Source organism: Penicillium canariense (assembly GCF_028826845.1).
Source record: "Penicillium canariense strain IBT 26290 chromosome Unknown utg000001l_segment0_segment0, whole genome shotgun sequence".
Classification (NCBI taxonomy): Eukaryota; Fungi; Ascomycota; class Eurotiomycetes; order Eurotiales; family Aspergillaceae; genus Penicillium; species Penicillium canariense.
In genome coordinates, this window is record NW_026622728.1 from 2,120,424 (window position 1) to 2,142,417 (window position 21,994).

Here is a 21,994-nt window from a genome sequence, read left to right on the forward strand (position 1 = left end):
TCGCCTACCCTCGTAGTCCACCTTTCCCCTTCCTTCCACCCTCCATCGTTCGGTCAATCGAGGTCTGCTTGACTGACTAAATATTTTCTCTCTTGTAGTTCATTTTAGATTAAGTTAAATTCCCTTCTTTTGTGACAAGCAATGTCTACGCGGAATTTCCTTGCCTATTTTTTATATCTATACTACCGGCAGCGATTTATTCCATGTTATGAAGGATTATTCGCAAGATAGATCAGCATCTTACCCAGCTATGAGACAAATAGAAGTCCTCGTGAACCGCTTGGCCCTCAATAATTTGGAGAATACCACGTACAAAGCTACTAGATCTTCAAAATATCTTCCCACAGCCCCATGTGCTACTCTTAACGGCCACGGCTCCTGCGTAGTGCGTGATTTAAATGTTGCCGGTCGAACCACTAACCCCGCCAACCTACCGGAATAACGCGAGAATAATGACATGGACCCAACCATAAAAACCTATCCGAAGCAACCCTCTTCCTTTCATCCCGACCTTAATATTTCTCAAATCATCGCATCTTCACCATGGCCACGCTCGACTCCCAGCCCCATTTTCTTTACAAGATTGTCCCCTCCACGGCGGCAGTCCGTGAGCCACTGCCCGATCGCCTACCAGTCAGCGAATTGGACGAAAGCTCAGGATTTATTCATCTATCGATGTCAAGTCAGGTGCCAAATACATTGAAATTCTTCTTCAGCGAGGAGCCACTCGTGTATATCTTGCGCATCGACTATTCAAACGTGGTCCAAGATATTATTTGGGAGTCCCCGGACGGCAAAGTGTGCGGTCCGCGGCCAGGAGAGGGACTGTTCCCGGTAAGTGGAATTTCCGTCGGGTCCCTCACCAAGGCATATTTTACTAAGATAGAAAAAAGCACCTGTACAACGGACTCAAACTGGGCAAAGACGAAGTGGAAAGCATCGCAATCTGGAAGAATGATGACGGATGGGATAAGGCACTGAAAGGGGCAAAACCATGGCTCCTGTACTGATAGCAAGATACTATTCGATTGCGATCAAGCTATCCCTGGGGGCAAGTACCTAATGTAAACACAATCTGATCAAAATCTGATTCAACACACTGCTACTATTGCTACTTTTGAGTACCCTCCAAACATCACCTTGAGCTTCTAGTCACCTAGCGGGTAGCAATGCATAACCTGTCCATCTGTCCACCACGAATTGGATTAACCATATGCCGCACAAAACGTGGAGAAGATATCGCAACCTTTATCCGAGGTATATACTTACAATATAGAGAAGCATCCGCACTGGCTAGGAAAACGAAGCTGGTTGCAACCTCGCTGGGCTCACCGGGTCGACCGAGGCCTATTTTCGAGCCCCAACCCTCCATCTGTTTAGCTTCTCGAGTGTCGACTTGGATCGGAGTGTAGATAGCGCCGGGCCTGCGTATTTACAGCATTAGCCTGGTAATTTCATGGTAAAGCACCACAACCCGGAATTGCTTACGCCACGGCATTGACTCGAATGCCTTTGGGGATCAAGTGGGCTCCTAAAGATCTGGTGAAGCCGATAATGGCGCCTTTAGTCGCAGCATAATCAATCATGGTACCTGATCCCTTAAACGTCACAACAGACGAAGTGTTGATGATACTGCGGGCAATGCATGAGCGTTGTCTTGTTGCGATGCTGAAAAGGATATGACATACGAATCGCCTTTATGCATGTGGGGGAGGGCGAACTTCGCCATGGCGATCATCTGGATGATGTTGGAATTGAAGATATCCTCTGTCTTCCTCAGGTCAATATCCACAAAGTCCTTGCACATGTATTGCTTCGACGCATTGTTGACAAGTACATTGATATTGCCGAATCTATATGAGAGCGAGAGTTAGCACATCGGTTATATCGATAAATACCTTGCTCATACTTTGCAACATGTTTCTCTACTGCCTCACGGCAGAAGTTCCGGTCTCTCAAATCTCCCGGGATAAGCAGACAATGCATACCCTCATTCTCAACCCTCGTCTTCGTGGTCTCGCCGTCTTCTTGCTCCTTTGGTAGATAGACAATGCTGATATTGGCACCCTCTCTCGCCATCAGAATGGCTACCGCACGACCAATTCCAGAACTAACTGTGCGTTAATGATTGAACACCCTCAATGTGATTTTTGGGATACCATACTCGCCCCCGGTGATGAGCACGTTCTTGCCTTTGAGTTTACCCGAGCCCACGTATTCAACAAAACTCCCCTCGCCCTCCAATTTGCTTGATTCACTGGGAAATGCCAATTTGCTCTCCAACCTGGGTAAATCTATTTGAGCATTGTGCCAGTGGCATAACAGTTTCGGGGTTCTTACCCTGGTTTGGATTGACTTTGTGCTACTGCTGCCGTTTTGAAGGCGCCGTGCTCGCCCATTGAAGATGACATCTTGTGACGGTAGTGACACGAGCTTTGTTCAGGTTAGGATGATCTCTGAGTAAGAAGAGGGGAAATAATTCTTTCATTCGGACAAAATCTTAAAAAGAAATGAAATCATGATCAGTGATCCCGTCAGCATTTCGTAGGGGCATTATACATATATCATGTTGTCGTCATTCGTGCTATAAAATTATCCTGAGATCCCACCCAAAAACCTATTGTTAGATTGTTGCACCGCCATACATGTTAGCATCTTTACCTTTCGATCAAAAATTCAGGAAGCCGATCTGCGGTAGTTTCAAACCTAGATCTATGAGCCTATGGATGCCCGAATTATGTGCCTGGGCAAAAGGGTATCATGGTTATTCGCTTGAACTGTAAGCCACGCGCAGGCACTGTCATGATTAACTAACAGTATCTAGATGCCATCATTAAGCCTACACCCTATACAATAGGTCTCAGTATCACTTCCCATATTCTTAGGCAGATGGATTATTCTTTATCACATCTACCTTGTCCCCGTCATCATTTCTAAGCCGCTACGACTCACCGCTCGAAGCAAACTCGGTAACCAACCAATGGCTGTCGTGTGGGGTGAAAAAAGCTTGCGCGCTAGTCCAATATTGGGAAGGGGCGGACGTGCGCCGAAAAAAAGAAAACGAAGGATCTCCTCGCTCGAAACTTTCTCTTCTTCTTTCTTTTCTTTGGGAAAGCTGGACTCTCTCCATCAGCAGATTGTTTATCTTCTGTTGATTAATCTTTTCTTTTTTCTTGGATACCCCATCAATCTCTGGTTTTAGAGTCCCATTCTTTTCATTATGCCCATCACTCACAAGGAGGCCGCGCCCGGTGCCGCCATGAAGGCCGAGATTGAGGATTACACTAAGGCCCTTGAGGTCGTGGCGACCTACACCACCCAGGATGGCCTCGATGTTGACACTCTCCTGGACTCCGATAAGCACGGAGCTCTGACCTATAACGATTTCCTGGTTCTGCCCGGTTATATCGGTAAGCCGGCCACATTCGGGGAGCTGGCGAGGCCTATCTGTTAACGATCCCGATCAACAGGCTTCCCCGCCTCCGATGTCTCTCTGGACACCCCTGTTACCAAGCGTATCTCTCTGAAGGCTCCCCTTCTATCTTCTCCCATGGACACTGTCACCGAGCACAACATGGCTATCCACATGGCCCTGCTCGGTGGTCTGGGTGTCATCCACCACAACTGCGCTCCGGAGGACCAGGCGGAGATGGTCCGCAAGGTCAAGAGATACGAGAATGGCTTCATCCTGGACCCCGTTGTTCTCTCTCCCACGGCCACCGTTGGTGAGGCTAAGGAGCTGAAGGCCCAGTGGGGTTTCGGTGGTTTCCCCGTCACTGGTAAGTTGATGAAAAGATTTCCTCCTTGCCCAACATTGCCCCACCTTTGCATGATGAACACACCTTTATTATAACTTTCGTTCCACTGGGAGCAACGAGAGTTGCACTGTAGAGAACCTTTTTTATCTGATCTTGTCTGGAAATAATTATTTTGCCTACTCACAATGCTTTATTTGGCCTGAATGCTAACGTGGACTTTGTGACAGAGAATGGAACCCTTCGCTCCAAGCTGGTTGGTATGGTTACTTCTCGTGACATCCAGTTCCACAAGAATCTTGATGAGCCTGTTACCGCCATCATGGCCACTGACCTGGTCACTGCCCCCGCTGGTACCACCCTTGCCGAGGCCAATGAAGTTCTCCGCCAGTCCAAGAAGGGCAAGCTGCCCATCGTCGACAACTCTGGCAACCTTGTTTCTCTGCTTTCCCGCTCCGATCTGATGAAGAACCTCCACTACCCGCTGGCCTCCAAGCTTCCCGACTCCAAGCAGCTGATCTGCGCCGCCTCTATTGGTACTCGCGAGGAGGATAAGCACCGCCTCAAGCTGCTTGTTGAGGCCGGTCTGGATATTGTCATCCTGGACTCCAGCCAGGGTAACAGCATTTTCCAGATTGAGATGATCAAGTATATCAAGAAAGAGCTGCCCGATATCGATGTTATTGCCGGTAACGTCGTTACCCGGGAGCAGGCTGCTTCTCTGATCGCCGCCGGTGCCGATGGCCTGAGAATTGGCATGGGCTCCGGTAGTGCTTGTATCACCCAGGAGGTTATGGCCGTCGGCCGCCCCCAGGCTGCTGCCGTCCGCAGCGTCTCTTCTTTCGCTGCTCGCTTCGGCGTTCCTTGCATTGCTGATGGTGGCGTCCAGAATGTTGGCCACATCGTCAAGGGTCTGGCCCTGGGTGCCAGCACCGTCATGATGGGTGGTCTTCTTGCCGGTACCACTGAATCTCCTGGAGAGTACTTCGTTAGCAACGAGGGTCAGCTCGTCAAGGCCTACCGTGGCATGGGTAGTATCGCTGCCATGGAGGACAAGAAGGCCGGCGGCGGCGGCAAGAATGGCAAGGCCAGCAACGCTGGTACCGCTCGCTACTTCTCCGAGAAGGACCGCGTCCTGGTCGCCCAGGGTGTCGCTGGATCCGTCCTGGACCGTGGTTCCGTCACCAAGTTCATCCCTTACCTTATTGCCGGTGTCCAGCACTCCCTGCAGGACATGGGTATCAAGTCCCTCGATGAGCTGCACGCCGGTGTTAATAATGGCACTGTCCGCTTTGAGATGCGCAGCGCCAGTGCCCAGGTCGAGGGTAATGTCCACGGTCTGCACAGCTATGACAAGAAGCTTTACTCGTAAGATCCAAGCTTTTTGAATGATGGATGGGTTTTCCCGCTGTGAATATTACCTAAATGGGATTTTCCGCACGATGACACGGTGAAAATAAAAATGGGGGATATGATAGGACTGGAGTTAGATTCGAGGAGTTACGCTTTCTATTCAATGAGCATATGTGTTCTGACCACTTACCTACTTGCATAAACTTGTAATTCGTGTAGCAGAAGAAACCGAAGCCGAAGCACATGGCGTGGCATGTCGGCTAGCGCCGATATGGCCAAGCCGGACGCGGGGTACAGGGATTAGCCTAGGCTCCTCGGGTCAATCGCCCTTCCCCTATAAACACCTCCGGCGTGAAGCGGTACGGTATCGGGAGATGTCTGTCATATCCTTTGAATGTATCTGCTGCCGCTGGTTCGCCCCTACTTTGACACAGCCACTGAGGACTGGAGAACCTCGATTATCATTTCGCATTTCCCAGGCCTACCTGTCACGGTTCGCAAGCCGACGAGGTTTTGCAAGAGGTTATTCAGAAAGCTCAAATCCACCATATTCACCTCAAAATCAGAGAATGCCGCGTACAAAAGGAGATGGCGAGGGCAAGAAACAGCCTGCGATTCCTCGGCCTAGTTCTAGGTGAGTATCCCGGCGGGCAGCACGCTTACGCGGAGTCTTCCGTCTTCTATTTCATACGGAACATTCGCAGCTCTCGGATAAAGCGTACAACGGAAGTTGTTTCTAATGATGCAACAGTGTGATTCTAGTCTCCCCAAAGAACGAGATCCTGCTCCTCCATCGGGTCCAGACATCCAGCTCTTTCGCATCTGCCCACGTGTTTCCGGGTGGGAATTTGTCCAGCCAAGATGGCGCATGTCCGCCTCCGGAAGACCTTTCGAGGCATGATGATGCCCCCCATTACCGACGGGCAGCAATTCGCGAGCTTTTTGAGGAGAGCGGGATTCTCTTTGCGAAGGACGGAAGCTCAGGCAAGCTGCTCGCCATTGATGAAGCCACTAGAGAACAGGGTCGAAAGCTCATTCATCAGAATAAGGTAACCTTCGATGAGTGGCTGAAGCAGCAACATGCGAACGCTGAGCCTGACACAGGTTTGTAATTGTCCTCAACCGGTTGCCTATGACCTGGCTAATATCTGGAAGACCAATTAATCCCGTTCAGCCGCTGGGTTACTCCGAATAATGTCCCCAAGCGCTATACAACCCAGATGTATATCTACTTTATGCCATTGCCCGTGAATCTCGATAAGAAACTACTCGACGAGCTACCGGCGGAAGGAGAGCGCGAAGAAATCCAGGTCCCAACTAGCGATGGTGGTATCGAGGTCACAGAAGCGCAATTCCTCCCAGCCTCGGAATGGCTTCGTCGCGCACAGAGCGGAGAGATTATTCTCTTCCCCCCACAGTTTCTCCTGCTTCACATAGTGTCCGGCTTTCTTGACAAGAAGCCTCGGTCGGACATTTCGGCGGAGGAGATGGAAAAACGTCGGGCAGGGCTCGTCGAGTTTCTGCACTCGGGCACGCCCCCTTGGACAAATAAGTGCATCTCGCCCAAAATGATGAAAGTGACTGAAGACGGACGTACAGTCCTGGCCTTAGACGAACCAGGTCCTGAGCTGGAGGGATCTAGCAGACGAGGCGAGTCGGAGTATGTTGTGCTTGTGCGCTTTACGAAGGGGAGTGTGAGGGAGGTAACAGTAGCCTTGAAGAAGGATGTTCTCCGAGAGGGACGAGAAAAGCGAAGTAATCTTTAGACTGTACAGTGTTTCGCCTCTTGAAGATTAACTACTTTACCAGCCTCCCAATCGGTGAGGAGAAGAATACAAGGACCTGATTTGGAAATTGCGCGGAGCATAAATATTGCCACGGCCATAGATTGGGTATTTATGTATAACCACAGCCTACCGCCTTCCGGCCACGTCAGCCCTCGACAAATAGTCACATGACCCACACAAACCATTTGAGTCTTTAATTTTATGGGCCGCCAAAAAACCCACCACCTCCAACCTCACCGTCGCCCGTCAAAACCTCTACACCCAATCAGCCAAAATGGAGAACGAGAAGGGAGAGATCGTCGATCTGTATGTGTTTTCAACCTCAATTCCGCTTCCGCTACAATCTTTTCGGTGTCCTGTATCTGGTTGCCCGCACCCACGAATTCGTGTCGATTTTCGCAGCGCAAAGAGAGGGAGCTTCCGGCGGCTGTTCGAAATGAACCGGGGAGCCACACGCCGGCGGCTATCGTGCGATTCTATGCGAGGAAACATGATCAGGTCGCCAATAGATTTGGGCGGGAGCAATTTCGATATTGAACACTGGAAGAAGAGAAAGCGCTAACAGAACACTCTCTCAACAGCTACGTGCCCCGCAAGTGCAGCGCCACCAACCGCATCATCAAGGCCAACGACCACGCCTCGGTTCAGATCTCCATCGGCAAGGTTGATGAGAACGGCCGCTACACCGGCGAGAACCAGACCTACGCCATGTGCGGCTTCATCCGTGCCCGCGGCGAGAGCGACGACTCCCTCAACCGCCTGACCCAGCGTGACGGCTACCTCAAGAACGTGTGGACCGCCTCCCGCCAGCGCTAAATCTGCTGCTGAGATGTGGTTTGCATTGGGGGGTGTTGACGGGTTGATATGATGTAAGTGCCACCTTTGGTCCCAGTGGGCATCGCGATGGGTGCTAATTGTTCGCAAAAGACGAACTGTGGCTTGATTGGTCCAGTTTGAGGATTGGTTACGAGAATAAAGGGTGGAGGAGTACTAACATGTCTCCTTCGGTTTGATTTTTTTCCCTTAGGGAGGAGCCCTGTTTTCCTACTGTCCTATCTATCGAAATGAAAAATGGAATCGACGACTTCATGGGTCAGGTTTTCTCTCTGATTACCGCCTGTTCAAACTTCTTCACGGCCCCTTCCGATAGATACTCGGGGAGAGATACTCTTTCATATTTTTCTTCTCGCAGCCTCCCGCCAGCTATCACGAAAAGGAAAGTCCGAAACATGAATTCAAACAGAAAACAAACGATATTACTCCCTTCCCCCGCTCCCCACCTACTGTCTCCCTCTATTTTCCTTGTCACACCAACCGGCATATCAAGGCTTCCTCACCCTAGTAGACTCGGAAACCAGATCGTTAACCCGGTCTGTGATTCTGATGTCTGCTCTCCATGAGCGAGGAGGTAGAAATAGCACATCCAGCCGAACATTATACATCCAAAACCCGCCTTCTGAAGAGCCACCGTTGCAGAGTTTCATGCACTGGGGCACAGATACGGGTGGGACAATTCTTCTGTAGACCTTCTCAACTGTGTGAAGTTGAGTTGCATGACTTGACCGAGCCATATGTATATTCAATGAAAAAATGAGTTCAGCTATTAGAAGCGTGTATCTCTACTTATCTCATTCCCTCGTACCCTAATAGTTCTGTTTCCCACACTCGACACTGCCCAACCACATTTTCGTGCCTAACATCGCTTTTTAGATAATCGATCACTGTTCTGGAGTCCCATTTTACAATTTTCGGCTATGATGACAATACCGGTCAGGATCATACCTTTCTCTCCGCTATCACAAAGTTCTTGTTGCGAAAGGCACTGCTTTAACTCTCTACCCGGCCCTATAATATGCATGGCCTCGAACCTGGAATCGGGCAGACGTTTCTTGTCCGGTTTGAATGGTCTCATTGGAAGACTTAGATATGGTATCGCTTGGCTTGGTTTTTTTTTTCTTTTCAAGTTCCGTTTAAGATTTCGATTCATTTGTCCTCATCCATCATTGACATACAATACGTTGTCTTCCACATGAACTCGTGATTTCAATTTCAAGTAGACTCCATGGCACTCATAGTCCCAAGGCCTCCACGGACAAGACACGACGAAAAAACTGGAATTTAGTCTATAGACAACCAAGCCACCAATGCCTTGCTAGCTCCTGAGTTTATTTTGTTTTATTCCTTTTCCAGACGCACAGCCGGGTTGGTCTCGATGAAGTTCAGGTCTACTTTGTGGCCAAGAAGCTCCCGGATGTTGCTCACGCCGTACCTGAAGGGATCGAGATGTTAGTGATATGGATAAGCCAGAACACATCTTTCATGAGACTGGAAACTTACTTGATCATGGTCGGTCGCTCCAGACTCAATCCCCATCCGTAGACTCTCATGTTCTTGGGAATACCCATGGACTCTAGCATCTCCGGCCGGAACATACCACTGTTACCGATCTCCACCCACTTGCCCAGACCCTCGTGGTAGCCGAAGATCTCCATACTAGGCTCGGTGTAAGGGTTGTACGCAGGCTTGAAGCGGAGCTGGTGAATGCCCATCTTAGCGAAGAAGACCTCCATGAAGCCAATCAGGCCACCCAGGGTGAGACCGAAATCGGCAATGACGCCCTCAATCTGGTGGAACTCTGCCAAGTGGGTGGCATCGACGGCCTCGTTTCGGAAGACACGGTCAATACTGAAGAAGCGGGCCGGCCGCGGGTTGGCGGCGAGCTTGTGCAGCACGTACGCCGAGATGGAGGTGGTATGCGTGCGCAGCACGAGACGCAGCGACTCGTCTGCGTTCCAGGGGTAGCGGTAACCGATCGAGCCGAACTTGCCGTGCTCGTGAACCTCGTGCACGTTATCCCAATACTTTTGGTAGTCCACTGGCTTGTCCTTGGTTGCTTGCGAGGCGGGCTGGGTGGCCTTGAGGCGGTGCGGATCGCTGAGGGGATCCTCATGCGGGGGGTCGGCCTTGAGAGGGTCGGCAATGTAGAAAGTATCTTGGAGGTCGCGGGCGGGGTGTTGCTGGGGGACAAAGAGGGCGTCGAAGTTCCAGAAGCCAGTCTCGACGTAGCGGTTGGTCGGCATCTCCTCAAAGCCCATCTCGAAGAAGATATTGCGGAACTCCTGGCGCACCTTATTGAGCGGGTGCAAAGCACCGGCCGTTGTCGGAGCACCCTTGGCGTTGAAGTTGTAGGGCTTCAGAGGGGTGGTCTTCCACGAGCCGTCGGCGATCATCTCCGGGGTGAGGTCGGTTTCCTCCTTCACAAACTCCCGGGCAAACTTGGGGCCCTTGGAAATCTTGTAGGCGATCTCCTTGGAGAGAGCGATCAATTTCCTCCGCTTGAGGTCTGCCAGGACCTTCGCATCACCCAGGGCTCTGGTCTTTTGCACGGTGAGCAGGTGCTCACGGGTCTCATCGACAATCGACTCCGTGGCCGCCCGCAGCTTATCATTGTCCTTCTTGATCCAGCCGCGCTTGAAGGCATTGCCCTGGCCAACCTTGGCGTTGTCCTTCCCCACTAGCCCGGGCAAGTCGCTAATCTTCAGGCCGTCGATGGCGGCGACGACAGCCGCAAAGACCTTGGCCTCGTGACTGCCATTGGTGGCAATCTCCTCACCCTCGGAGGTGAGCACAATGACTTCTTTCTCCAAGGTTTCATATTCAACCATCTGCCGGGAACCCAAACGGTCCAGCGCACTTTTAACGCTCGATGAGGGGTGGGAGGGGAAGGCTTCGTTAGAAAGAATAGGCGCCTCGGACGCGGACAGGGCGTCCAGGAGCGGGTTCGTCAGGTCGGACGCCATTTCTGCAGCCGTTTCCTGCGGGAAATTTTGGCGGAAGCGGTTTGGAGCGTGCGGGGGTCGGTCGAGCGGTGCTGGCCAAAATTCACGATGACTCTTTTCGCAGTATCGGTTCCGGCGGGGCGGAGCGACCACTTCTGCCGTTTCACCCCGCCATCGCCGGCGGGCAGTCGCCTCGACTTACTTCTGAGTGCCTTTGGAGGGATCGAGTTGCGAGTATACTCGGTTGCGGAGTGTATTGACAGCCTTCGTCAGCCAACCCTCTCCTGTAGGCGTACTACTTGACAGTATTAAATTGCCCCTATATCATATACTGTACACTGGACTCGTGACCCGTCTCCCCTGAGGCCACACTACTGGTCTGCTGTGGACGACTCTTTCAGCACACATAAATAGGGAGATGGGGATGTCTACTCTGTATAGGTCTCTTGACAGATTGACGGAGTCGTTTGGCCCAACCTTATCGTCGCCTAATTCTCCCTCCTTTGCTGCATACATGGTTTTGGCACGACTAGAATGTGGCCAATTGACGGATGCTTTGATCTCCGAATCATTTGCTGCGGCCAGTGTACCCTGCACCCTCCTGTGTTTGATTCTCGCCCGTTCGCCACAGCGATGCGTTGTCACGTCCTTACTGCAGAACTGCACCATGACTCTGGTATGTGATCAACGACGGAGTTCAATGTCCCCGGAGAGGAGATCAACGATCAGATACACCGATCCGGCTTCCTGTGACCGGCGAACAGTTATCTCCGACTCTCCGTCTCGCAGCACCACCAACCGCCATGGGGATCTCAGGTACTGTCGAACCCTTTCCCCCGGCAAATCCCTACATTCCCACATTCAGTAACGATGGAGCCTTGCGGATCCAACCACCCGAACGCGATGAGCAACGAAGAGACGATGGGACTACGGAACGCCTGAGCCACCGAATTTTTTTCCTCGTTACCGAAATGGAAACAAACTGTGGGACGGGCAGAACCTCCCCGAGACAACCAAACCTCCTGAGTCCACCACTGGCCGGGGCTAAGGTTCGCAACTGGATATTCCCCACTTGGCGGACCGCTCTTCGCGCTTCGCATGGTCTCCTATCTCGCTCTGTCGCTCTTTCCCAACGTCGGGAGTCCCAGGGTTGCCAAGCACAATCCTGACACAATCACGGCCCTGCAGCGATCGCAGGATGAAACTAGACTGATGCCTACTGGAAGCCGGGGTGGAACCAGTTGGCAACTCAAACCGCGAAGCCATTTAGAGAGAGTCGGGCGTGCGATCGCCCCTAGGCCCAGTAGTTTCGACGGTGATCTGCACGTTTTGCAGCCCGATAGCAGGGAGAGCGAGATGAAACGGCTCAGCGCCTCGATATCACATTTACTTTCTCCGTACTTTTGGACTGCATACACCTGTGTAGCTACTGACTGTACGTAGTCATGTGTTGAGCCGTTAGATCACAGTCAGAACGGTCAGAACTGCACACCCTGGTTCTGCGGGCGAACTCTATCGTAGTGGTCTGTCCGTGCGTTGCGAGGCCCTAGTCATCCACCTTACTCCGTACACCGCGTAGGGTCCGGCAAGCGAGGCTCAGTTATTCGGCTTTTTTCTACGGCAAACGTGGGCAGCGTAGCAGAGTGTGAAGAGTGTGCAGAGTGTGCAGAGTGTAGGAGAGTGGGCAGAGTCGGCTACGGTACGGAGTAGACAAGACAGCATCAGACAAAGACCAACCTTGCCCCAAAAAATAAAGCAGCATCGGCATGACCGCCCCTTTCGCAATCTTCCCCCCTCGTCTCTCCTTCAACTTCGATCTCCTCCCTCCGCTTTCCACCTCCCCCCTGACCTGTCCTGATTTGCCTTATCTGCAAATTCCCTCTCAGCCTTTTTTCCCTGCTTTTCTTGGGCTTTCCCCCGCAAAAAAACGCGTCGCTTACATAACCGCCTTACCGGACGGTTTCCTGTTCCACCTACCCACCCACCCGAACAACCCCCCCCCCTTCAACCCGACTCCCTAAACGTTCCCTCTCATCATCCCCGATTTCCCGAGTCATTCGGGACGTCCCTGGTTGACCATCGCCTTCCTCCCGGAACCCCTGTGGAATCACTCCATGTCGCTCTAGCTGCACCTTGTTTGATCTGTCGTGCCAGGAACTCGTCCCCGTAAGTTATGCTCGTTCTGTCTCCGCTGCGGCAGTCGACCGTCCCGAACTCCCTATCTCTGGGTTGCTCCGTCCTGAGTCATGAGCACCTCGAGATCTTACCTGGATATTTTCACTGCTGGGACAAACGGTGAACATGGACTGGAATGAGGGACTTGTATCACGACCTGGCAGATCGACTAACGGGATGCTAGGGCACAATGGGTGGTGCGGACGAGACGCTCGTGGCTGCGACGGCCGTGCTGCAGTCTCTCGCCAGAGACGAGCCCACCACTGGCTCTGCTTCCCCTCCCTTTGATTTCGAATTCCCCTCGACCAACGGTGCGAAATCGTCCAAACTTCCCGGAGAGCCTAGCCCGGCAAAGGCCGCCTTCGAAGCCGAGTTGGAGGCCTTGGTGCGCCGCGTGCACCACCTGGAATTCCAAGCTGTCAGTCATCACCAATTCCCCGACAATCCCCAGCAGACCACCCAGTCTGCTTTCGGATCCACCGAGAAGAACCCTGATTTTTTGTGGACCTTTGGGCTCGATCGCTTGTCGTCCGGTCAAGGTTCTGACTCTTCTTATTGCCTCACACAGCAGCAAAAACTGAATCAACCCGATCGGCGACAGCGGACGTCATCGGGCCCCGAAGAACGACCCCAACAACCCGCCCCGGCAGGAGACCTTGACGATGACGAAACCGACGAGGAGGATGAGACCGGGGCAACCCGCGTCGTGCGCGAAGAAGACATCAGCATCCTCCGCAACCATGTGCAAAAACAGGCCGAGGAAATCAGCTTCCAAAAGGATATCATCGCTCAAGTTCGCGATGAGTTGCAAAAGCAGGAAGAGCACACCCGCCGTGCCCTGACCAAGGTCGAAAATGAGGATGTTGTCCTGCTGGAGCGTGAGCTTCGCAAACACCAGCAGGCCAACGAGGCTTTCCAAAAAGCCTTGCGAGAAATCGGCGGCATCATCACCCAGGTCGCCAATGGTGATCTCTCCATGAAGGTTCAGATTCACCCGCTGGAGATGGACCCGGAAATTGCAACGTTCAAGCGCACGATCAACACCATGATGGACCAACTGCAAGTCTTTGGTAGCGAAGTGTCTCGAGTCGCCCGTGAGGTCGGAACGGAGGGTATACTGGGAGGTCAAGCTCAAATCACTGGTGTCCATGGTATCTGGAAGGAACTCACGGAAAACGTCAACATTATGGCCAAGAACCTGACGGATCAGGTGCGAGAAATCGCCGCTGTCACCACTGCGGTCGCCCACGGTGATCTCAGTCAGAAGATTGAGAGCCGTGCTCAGGGTGAAATCTTGGAGTTGCAACAGACTATCAACACCATGGTGGATCAGCTTCGGACCTTTGCAACAGAGGTCACCCGAGTCGCGCGTGATGTCGGTACCGAAGGTGTCCTCGGGGGTCAAGCTCAGATCGAAGGCGTTCAGGGAATGTGGAACGAACTCACGGTTAATGTCAACGCCATGGCCAACAATCTGACCACGCAAGTGCGTGATATCGCTACGGTCACCAAGGCCGTCGCCAAGGGTGACTTGACGCAGAAGGTGCAAGCCAACTGTCGAGGAGAAATTGCGGAGTTGAAGAATATTATCAACTCCATGGTGGATCAACTACGACAGTTCGCTCAGGAAGTCACAAAGATCGCCAAGGAGGTCGGTACCGATGGTGTGCTGGGTGGCCAAGCCACCGTGAATGATGTGGAGGGCACATGGAAAGACCTCACAGAAAATGTCAACCGCATGGCCAACAACCTGACTACTCAGGTGCGTGAGATTGCGGACGTCACTACGGCCGTCGCCAAGGGTGACCTGACCAAGAAGGTCACCGCCAACGTGCAGGGTGAGATACTTGACCTCAAGAGTACCATCAACGGCATGGTGGACCGTCTCAACACCTTTGCCTTCGAGGTCAGCAAGGTCGCGCGTGAGGTCGGTACAGATGGTACCCTAGGAGGTCAAGCCAAGGTGGACAACGTGGAAGGGAAATGGAAAGATCTCACCGACAACGTAAACACCATGGCGCAAAATCTGACATCCCAAGTGCGAAGTATCTCGGACGTGACGCAAGCTATTGCCAAGGGTGATCTTAGCAAGAAGATTGAGGTACATGCCCAGGGAGAGATTCTGACCCTGAAGGTGACCATCAATCACATGGTGGGTCGACTAGCCAAGTTCGCCACCGAACTGAAGAAGGTCGCTCGCGATGTGGGTGTTGACGGGAAAATGGGTGGCCAAGCCAACGTGGAGGGGATCGCAGGAACTTGGAAAGAAATCACCGAGGACGTCAACACTATGGCCGAGAACCTTACATCCCAAGTGCGTGCCTTTGGCGAGATTACCGATGCCGCGACGGATGGTGATTTCACCAAGCTCATTACCGTCAACGCTTCCGGAGAAATGGACGAACTGAAGCGCAAGATCAACAAAATGGTTTCCAACCTGCGTGACAGTATTCAGCGAAACACTGCCGCTAGGGAGGCTGCTGAGCTCGCCAATCGTACCAAATCCGAATTCCTTGCCAACATGTCCCACGAGATCAGAACTCCGATGAACGGTATCATCGGTATGACCCAGCTCACGTTGGACACGGATGATTTGAAGCCTTATACTCGTGAGATGCTCAACGTGGTGCACAATCTCGCAAACAGTCTGCTCACAATCATTGACGATATACTCGACATCTCGAAGATTGAAGCAAACCGGATGGTGATTGAGAGTATTCCATTCACCGTACGAGGCACTGTGTTCAATGCGCTCAAAACGCTAGCCGTGAAGGCGAACGAGAAATTCCTGAGCCTGACTTACCAAGTGGACAACACGGTGCCAGACTATGTGATTGGCGACCCATTCCGTCTCCGCCAGATTATCCTTAACTTGGTCGGCAATGCCATTAAGTTCACAGAGCATGGCGAGGTCAAGCTCACAATCCGGAAATCGGACCGGGAGCAATGTACCACCAACGAGTACGCCTTTGAATTCTCCGTCTCCGACACCGGTATTGGTATCGAGGAGGATAAGCTGGACTTGATTTTCGACACCTTCCAACAGGCCGATGGCTCAACCACCCGCAGGTTCGGTGGTACTGGTCTCGGCCTTTCGATCTCCAAACGGCTGGTGAATCTAATGGGTGGCGATGTCTGGGTCACCTCTGAGTACGGACATGGCAGTACCTTCCACTTTACCTGCGTGGTGAAGCTTGCCGACCAGTCCCTGAATGTCATCGCTTCTCAGCTCTTGCCGTACAGGAACCACCGGGTGTTGTTCATCGACAAAGGTCAGAACGGTGCCCAAGCCACCAATGTCATGAAGATGCTCAAGCAGATCGAGTTGGAGCCTTTGGTTGTTCGGAACGTAGAGCACGTTCCGCCCCCTGAGATCCAAGATCCCTCTGGAAAGGAATCCGGTCATGCATACGATGTCATCATTGTGGACTCGGTTGACACGGCTCGCATCTTGCGGACATTTGATGAGTTCAAGTATATACCAATTGTTCTGGTCTGCCCGTTAGTCTGCGTCAGCTTGAAGTCCGCCTTGGATCTTGGGATTAGCTCCTATATGACAACGCCTTGCCAGCCTATTGATATGGGCAACGGCATGCTTCCCGCACTGGAGGGTCGGTCGACTCCGATCACCACCGACAATTCCCGCTCATTCGACATCCTTCTGGCGGAGGACAACGATGTCAACCAGCAACTTGCGATGAAGATACTCCAGAGGCACAACCACAATGTCTTTGTTGTCGGCAACGGCTTGGAGGCTGTGGAGGCTGTCAAGAAGCGTCGTTATGATGTTATTCTGATGGATGTTCAGATGCCTGTTATGGGTGGTTTCGAGGCCACTGGCAAGATCCGAGAGTATGAACGGGAAAGTGGTCTCCAGCGAACTCCGATCATTGCGCTCACTGCGCACGCCATGTTGGGTGACCGCGAGAAGTGTATCCAGGCTCAGATGGACGAGTACCTTTCCAAGCCGCTCAAGCAGAACCAGATGATGCAGACCATCCTCAAGTGCGCCACGCTTGGTGGCTCGCTGCTGGAGAAGAGCAAGGAGTCTCGAATTTCAAGCAGTGGGGAAATGCATCCGATCCACTCCTCCGTGCCTGACAACCAGAACCACCACCAGCAGCAGCAGCGATCACAAAAACAACAATTGTTGCCTTCGCCGCCACGACCTGGCATGGAGACTCGAGCAATCACTACCTCTGGCCCCATTTCCCGCGGCAGTATCGCTGAGCCTGAAGACCAAGACGAAGAGATGATCGATGATCGGGTACGTTAGCATGTATGTTCCGAAAAGGTCGCATTCCGGATCATACCCGGCTAATCGTTTCCCTCTTTTACAACAGGCATTGCTTCGATCCAACAGTACCTGAGCTCACAAGCATACCCTGAACGTTTTATTTTCCGCCCTGCAGATTTGCTAGATGGTTTCGATGTGGCCCGTTGATACCCTGTCTATATGAGTCTTCGAGTGCTTCTTTTATCATTCCCATTGCTTCGTGGTGAAACAAGAGAATCCTCATTTATTTCTACTGTTCTCACATCCTTCTTATCGGCTCATACCCGCCTGCTTCATTGTCACCAGCCTTCCTCCATTGTCATTTTGTGGAAGATCCTTCCCATCTACAATCTTCTTCTCTATTCTACTCCATCATCAATCATTGCATTCCTTTCATCTTTATCAGGTGGTGTCTGGCGCATGTTTATTGACAGGAACCTGGGTCTGTTCGGCAGTCAAGTGGGTGACTGAAGGGGGAGTTTGCAAACAAGAGGGGGTATGGCTACGCTTTTTTTTCACTGGCCCCCCTCCTAGGGATTCATTTCCATTGTCATGTTTGCCATCTATTCTCTCGCTTACAGTCTATCCTCGGAGCCTTATCTGTTTTTTCCTTCGATATTTCTATCTTTGTATTGTATCTAGTTGCTTCTGACTTTCTGGCCAAACTCACAACGTTTTGGACAGAGAGCATGACCAAGGCTTCGAGGTTGTTTTTTCCTCTTGTGTTTCCGATCTTCTACTCTCGCTGTAGTGGCGTCTTCGTCTCAAGTTGTTTCCAAACGGGTGATTTGATCATTGCTCGTTTCGATACTAGAATGCAAGGACTTTCTTAAATCTTGATGAACGTTTTAAGGCGATTTCAGTTGCCATAACTACTCCGTGCTAATCCCTGGCTCGGATTGCCAGCTTTGGATCCTTGTATCTGGCTGTCTTGCTGTGGGTTGGCGCTCCCTCGGCGCCCCACGCTGGCCTGTTTACTGGTTAGTCCACTCAAATGAGGATATAGCTGGTTCCGAGAGTAAATAAAGGTGTTTCCAGAGTTAATTAGTCCGGATTAGGCCTAGCGGGATTTAACTCTCGAGGTCAGCGACCGAAGATAGTATAGCGTCGTATAATAAGTTAGCAATTACCCAGATATCTATCGATATCTACTAGGCGTCTATCCGACGTCCAGCAGACACCTATACAGTGTTTAAGTAGGTTTAAGAGGATAAAATAATCCTTAGTCGAATAACTAACTAGTTATGATGAGTGGTGTGGAAGAAGGTAAGTTTACGAACGCGTCGTATGCCAAGGTTTTCAAACAGGTGTTCCCAGAGTTCAGGTCTAGCCTGATTAGGAAGGGATCGCTGGAACTCTGGGAACACCTTTTTTTACTCTCCAGCCGAGCTGCTTCCTCAAACTTTCAGCTAAAATAACTGGGTAATCGCTGAGTCATTGTACGACGCTAAACTATCTTCGGTCGCTCACTTCGAGAGTTGAATCCCGCTAGGCCTAATATAGACTAGTCAACTCTATGAGACCCACCGATCCAACTCTCGATCCCAGCTATATAATCTCCGGAATTAGCTCGGCTGAAGAGTAAAAAAAGCTGTCTCCAGAGTTGCGGCCAAACTTTCCTAATTTGGTTATCCGCAACTCTGGAGGGGACCACTTTAAAGACTTGGCATACGCCCCACTTGTAAACTTACAGTACCTTCCACAGTAAATGATAACTACAGTAGCCCAGCTATACACTCGGGAAACTTGTGTTCGTTTCTAGTCGGGTGTTGTTGATACTACGATGCAAAGAACGGGCTGAGACCGACTCAGACACCAAAGGAGAAGCAGGAGGGCAGATTAACACCAATCTCCTAGCGCTGAAAGAGGTCATTCGCGCTAGAGCTCAGAATATGGCTCGAGTCCCTTTTCGATCATCACCGCTTACCAAGGTGTTGTGTCAGCATTTCCAGGCATCTTCGGATTCGCATCTAGGTATGATTCTCACCGTCCCGCCTTCAGTCGATGAATTTACAGCCACGAAGAATTCATTAAAGTACGGAAACTTGGTAGAAATAGCCGGGGATAAGAAACCGAAGCAGTTAGGGGATGTACATCGAATCAGCCCTTCCAAGTAAATCAGAAATCAAAGCCAGACCCTCGCCTCGGTGGCTCTCTTGGGTAAAAGGATTTACGCCGTCACGTACTCACTTATGCGTACAGAGATATTGGATATCGGCTTTGAGAGCCCTTAGACTCCCCTCAGTGTAGCCAGGAGTGGAGGTCCGAACTTGATAGATGCCCAGCCAAGAATTCCCAAAGCTGGCAAAGCCACAGCACTCAGCTTCATAGTCGCCGACAGGAGCCTCGGTTTCAAGAAGCCATTCACTAAGGCCTTGAAGTTCTCCGGGTCATTGGGAGTGGGATATTCTTCGTCGGGGATTGGCACCCCCAAGAAAGGGCAGATATCCTCCCAATCCACACCATTTTCAAGCTTGATGATGTGTAGGCGTTCCGCTGGAATTGTTTCTTTAGCCATTTTGATACTGGGAGAGACCGTTAATATGATTTTCTTTGTTATGCTGTCATCTGGATTCGGAGCACATACTAGTCATTGTAATATTTGCATAGCTCTTCCTCATTGTCTGGGTCGCCAATATTCGTGCCGCTCGAAAACGCGTTGTACATGAGCACGTTTGTTTTCATGAATGCGAAGAGCGTGGCATCAAAGTACTTCAGCACAGAAATTGGGAAGCTGGTTGCCATTTTGACCACACCACCAGCCGAGTTGTTCACGGATCTTGCCCACTTCTCCGGTTGTCGCTCCGTGAGAATAAACTTCACCTCAGGCTCGTTCGCGTATGCCTCAAATACATTTTTCCCCATGTAGCTGGGGATCTCAACTAGACACTGGACATGTTCAAATCGTTAGATTGCCATTCGAACACGGCGGAACTTGGAAAGGAGATATCGACACACGTCATACTCATGCAGCCACTTGTCAAAATCAGCCCTTGTATATCGCTTAATCCCAGAGAGCCGATTGTACTGCGCCGTGGCTGCCTCGTTGAAGAGATTGATATGCGGCAATCCTTTCTCGACGACACACTCATAGAAATGATACGACCTGAAGCCCAGTACCTTCATTGCTGTGTACATGCTCAGGGTCCCTGAACTAGATGCATCAATTTTGATTAGCATGGTGCAGGTTCCCATACGAGTCGCACTATTTCTGCTTTCTCACCGGCTAGGGCTGGCCACGATCACTTTCATTGGTCGGACCTTGGCCGGAGTTGGCCATCGATCAATTTCCCGTGACATTCCAACAGATATACCAGCTTCGGAAGGCACAGACAAGGCTCGTGAAAGATAAACTTGGCTCTGATAAAATAGAAGTGAATGTGACGGGGGAACACAACTCTCTTAATCTGTTGGCTTCGATGAGGCTGAGCTCACAGTGCTCTGCCCGGCGAGCTGGCCCGGTCGGGCGATTGGGGGCCTGAAAATAGCGCCCAGCCTCAAGTAAGCTAATTCCCACCAATTGTTTGCTACTATGGGGAGCATGAACTTAGAGAGGCTGACATTATTAAGTTTGATTGTTGTGCTTATGCCCTATTCGGTGAGTGGGACTGGGAGAGGTGTCAACTCTTAGGAGAGCACTAAATCCAAAGAGGTAAAGTAAAGTATTAGATGACACGAGTAACAATACTCAAGGGGTCGGTGAGCCTGACTTGGCGATCGTTTGTCCTATCATGTTTCCAAGGCTTGACTATTTGACATGATCCGAGCACGATGTAAAATACGCGTCGCGCAACATGTTATGTGCTCATTGGCGACGCAGGCCGAACGTGCGCCGCACATGCCCATCGACTAGCAGCCGCTTGGATGTTAGGCGCTGGTTTTCTGTTTCAACAATTCTCATCTAACTTGATGTTCCTGTGAATAGTTAGTATTTTTTGAACGTTGTCATCGGGCCAGATCTAGATATGATCACGCCATATGCCCCCGGAATGGAGCCACCTTTCGACACGCCCATTGCCCAACCCGAAGATAAGCTTAACTGCCATGAGATCCTAGGATCAACCTTGGCGGCTATAGAAGGTCCAACCGTAGTCTTGGGGCGAGATAGAACAAGAACAAAAACAAAAACAAGCAACTTTATTATCTATTTGTTGAAGTTCCCAGCGAATATCATTAAAAGACAGCCAAATTCAAACTTCTAAGTTACCACAAACACCAAGACATATTCGAGCTGATCGCCAGCAATTGGGGTACCAGACTGTGATTACTTAGTACCGATGTCTGATGCGCGGGAATCGCGGGAAGACTGGTCCAGGCTCTGTGGTGGTCGTTCCAGTTGTTGTTCCCGTATGAATGCTCGTCAGATTACGTGTACTCGTCGTCGCATTCGAGAAGGGACTGGTCGTGTTAGTAAATATCGCGGTCATATTCCCTAGTATCCCGAAACGTCGGACTATACCGGGAGGAATGGATGCCCGTGGGGTCGTGGAGACACGACCACTGGCACCCGCAGAGCTGGCTGTCGCGCCGGGAGCTTCTGTCGACGTCGGCAGGGTATGTAAGGTGCTGCCACCTGCGCTGAGGGGTGTGGTGCTGCTGAATCCGAGACCTAGTGGTGTCGAGCTGCGCGGAATTGGTTCGCTGCGTGGAGTTGGTTCGCTGATGCCGCCAGGTCGAGCGCTGGAGCTGGCACTGGCACTGGAGCTCAGAGCGGCTGGGCTCGAAGATGGTCTGATCGAGGATGGTCTGGCCGACGAGGAAATACCGACCGTGGTTGGACTTTCGCTGACCCCACCACTGCTGTGACTGGGGGCACTGCTGGATGTGGGTATTCCGGCTCCAGGTACGCCTCCACCTCCGCTAGAAGAA

At 51.4% G+C, this 21,994-nt stretch overlaps 9 protein-coding genes across 9 annotated transcripts; 6 read left to right on the forward strand and 3 right to left on the reverse strand.

The window, feature by feature from the left end:
* Window positions 1-543: 543 nt before the first annotated feature.
* N7482_000733 (DUF952 domain-containing protein) lies at window positions 544-1,010 on the forward strand (the record flags this gene model as incomplete). Its single annotated transcript, XM_056682858.1, has 2 exons — window positions 544-834; window positions 894-1,010. The coding sequence occupies 2 exons, from the start codon at window positions 544-546 to the stop codon at window positions 1,008-1,010; spliced, it is 408 nt and encodes a 135-aa protein (XP_056546464.1).
* A 138-nt stretch (window positions 1,011-1,148) lies between these two features.
* Window positions 1,149-2,411, reverse strand: N7482_000734 (oxidoreductase, short-chain dehydrogenase/reductase family; the record flags this gene model as incomplete). Its single annotated transcript, XM_056682859.1, has 7 exons — window positions 1,149-1,186; window positions 1,270-1,424; window positions 1,489-1,632; window positions 1,689-1,853; window positions 1,910-2,110; window positions 2,165-2,284; window positions 2,341-2,411. 7 exons carry the CDS (start codon window positions 2,409-2,411, stop codon window positions 1,149-1,151), a joined length of 894 nt encoding a protein of 297 aa, XP_056546465.1.
* An 809-nt stretch (window positions 2,412-3,220) lies between these two features.
* N7482_000735 (putative IMP dehydrogenase) lies at window positions 3,221-5,127 on the forward strand (the record flags this gene model as incomplete). The annotated part of the gene is made up of 3 exons (XM_056682860.1): window positions 3,221-3,410; window positions 3,471-3,779; window positions 3,986-5,127. The coding sequence occupies 3 exons, from the start codon at window positions 3,221-3,223 to the stop codon at window positions 5,125-5,127; spliced, it is 1,641 nt and encodes a 546-aa protein (XP_056546466.1).
* A 550-nt stretch (window positions 5,128-5,677) lies between these two features.
* Window positions 5,678-6,874, forward strand: N7482_000736 (uncharacterized protein; the record flags this gene model as incomplete). The annotated part of the gene is made up of 3 exons (XM_056682861.1): window positions 5,678-5,742; window positions 5,860-6,212; window positions 6,264-6,874. 3 exons carry the CDS (start codon window positions 5,678-5,680, stop codon window positions 6,872-6,874), a joined length of 1,029 nt encoding a protein of 342 aa, XP_056546467.1.
* Window positions 6,875-7,169: 295 nt separating this feature from the next.
* Window positions 7,170-7,711, forward strand: rps21 (40S ribosomal protein eS21; the record flags this gene model as incomplete). Its single annotated transcript, XM_056682862.1, has 2 exons — window positions 7,170-7,201; window positions 7,477-7,711. 2 exons carry the CDS (start codon window positions 7,170-7,172, stop codon window positions 7,709-7,711), a joined length of 267 nt encoding a protein of 88 aa, XP_056546468.1.
* Window positions 7,712-9,070: 1,359 nt separating this feature from the next.
* On the reverse strand, window positions 9,071-10,695 carry N7482_000738 (phenylalanine--tRNA ligase subunit alpha; the record flags this gene model as incomplete). The annotated part of the gene is made up of 2 exons (XM_056682863.1): window positions 9,071-9,164; window positions 9,233-10,695. 2 exons carry the CDS (start codon window positions 10,693-10,695, stop codon window positions 9,071-9,073), a joined length of 1,557 nt encoding a protein of 518 aa, XP_056546469.1.
* Window positions 10,696-13,039: 2,344 nt separating this feature from the next.
* Window positions 13,040-17,125, forward strand: tcsC (putative two-component osmosensing histidine kinase (Bos1); the record flags this gene model as incomplete). The annotated part of the gene is made up of 1 exon (XM_056682864.1): window positions 13,040-17,125. One exon carries the CDS (start codon window positions 13,040-13,042, stop codon window positions 17,123-17,125), a length of 4,086 nt encoding a protein of 1,361 aa, XP_056546470.1.
* A 2,230-nt stretch (window positions 17,126-19,355) lies between these two features.
* N7482_000740 (sulfotransferase family protein) lies at window positions 19,356-20,425 on the reverse strand (the record flags this gene model as incomplete). The annotated part of the gene is made up of 4 exons (XM_056682865.1): window positions 19,356-19,650; window positions 19,713-20,014; window positions 20,084-20,279; window positions 20,349-20,425. 4 exons carry the CDS (start codon window positions 20,423-20,425, stop codon window positions 19,356-19,358), a joined length of 870 nt encoding a protein of 289 aa, XP_056546471.1.
* Window positions 20,426-21,592: 1,167 nt separating this feature from the next.
* Window positions 21,593-21,931, forward strand: N7482_000741 (uncharacterized protein; the record flags this gene model as incomplete). The annotated part of the gene is made up of 1 exon (XM_056682866.1): window positions 21,593-21,931. The coding sequence occupies one exon, from the start codon at window positions 21,593-21,595 to the stop codon at window positions 21,929-21,931; it is 339 nt and encodes a 112-aa protein (XP_056546472.1).
* Window positions 21,932-21,994: the final 63 nt, after the last annotated feature.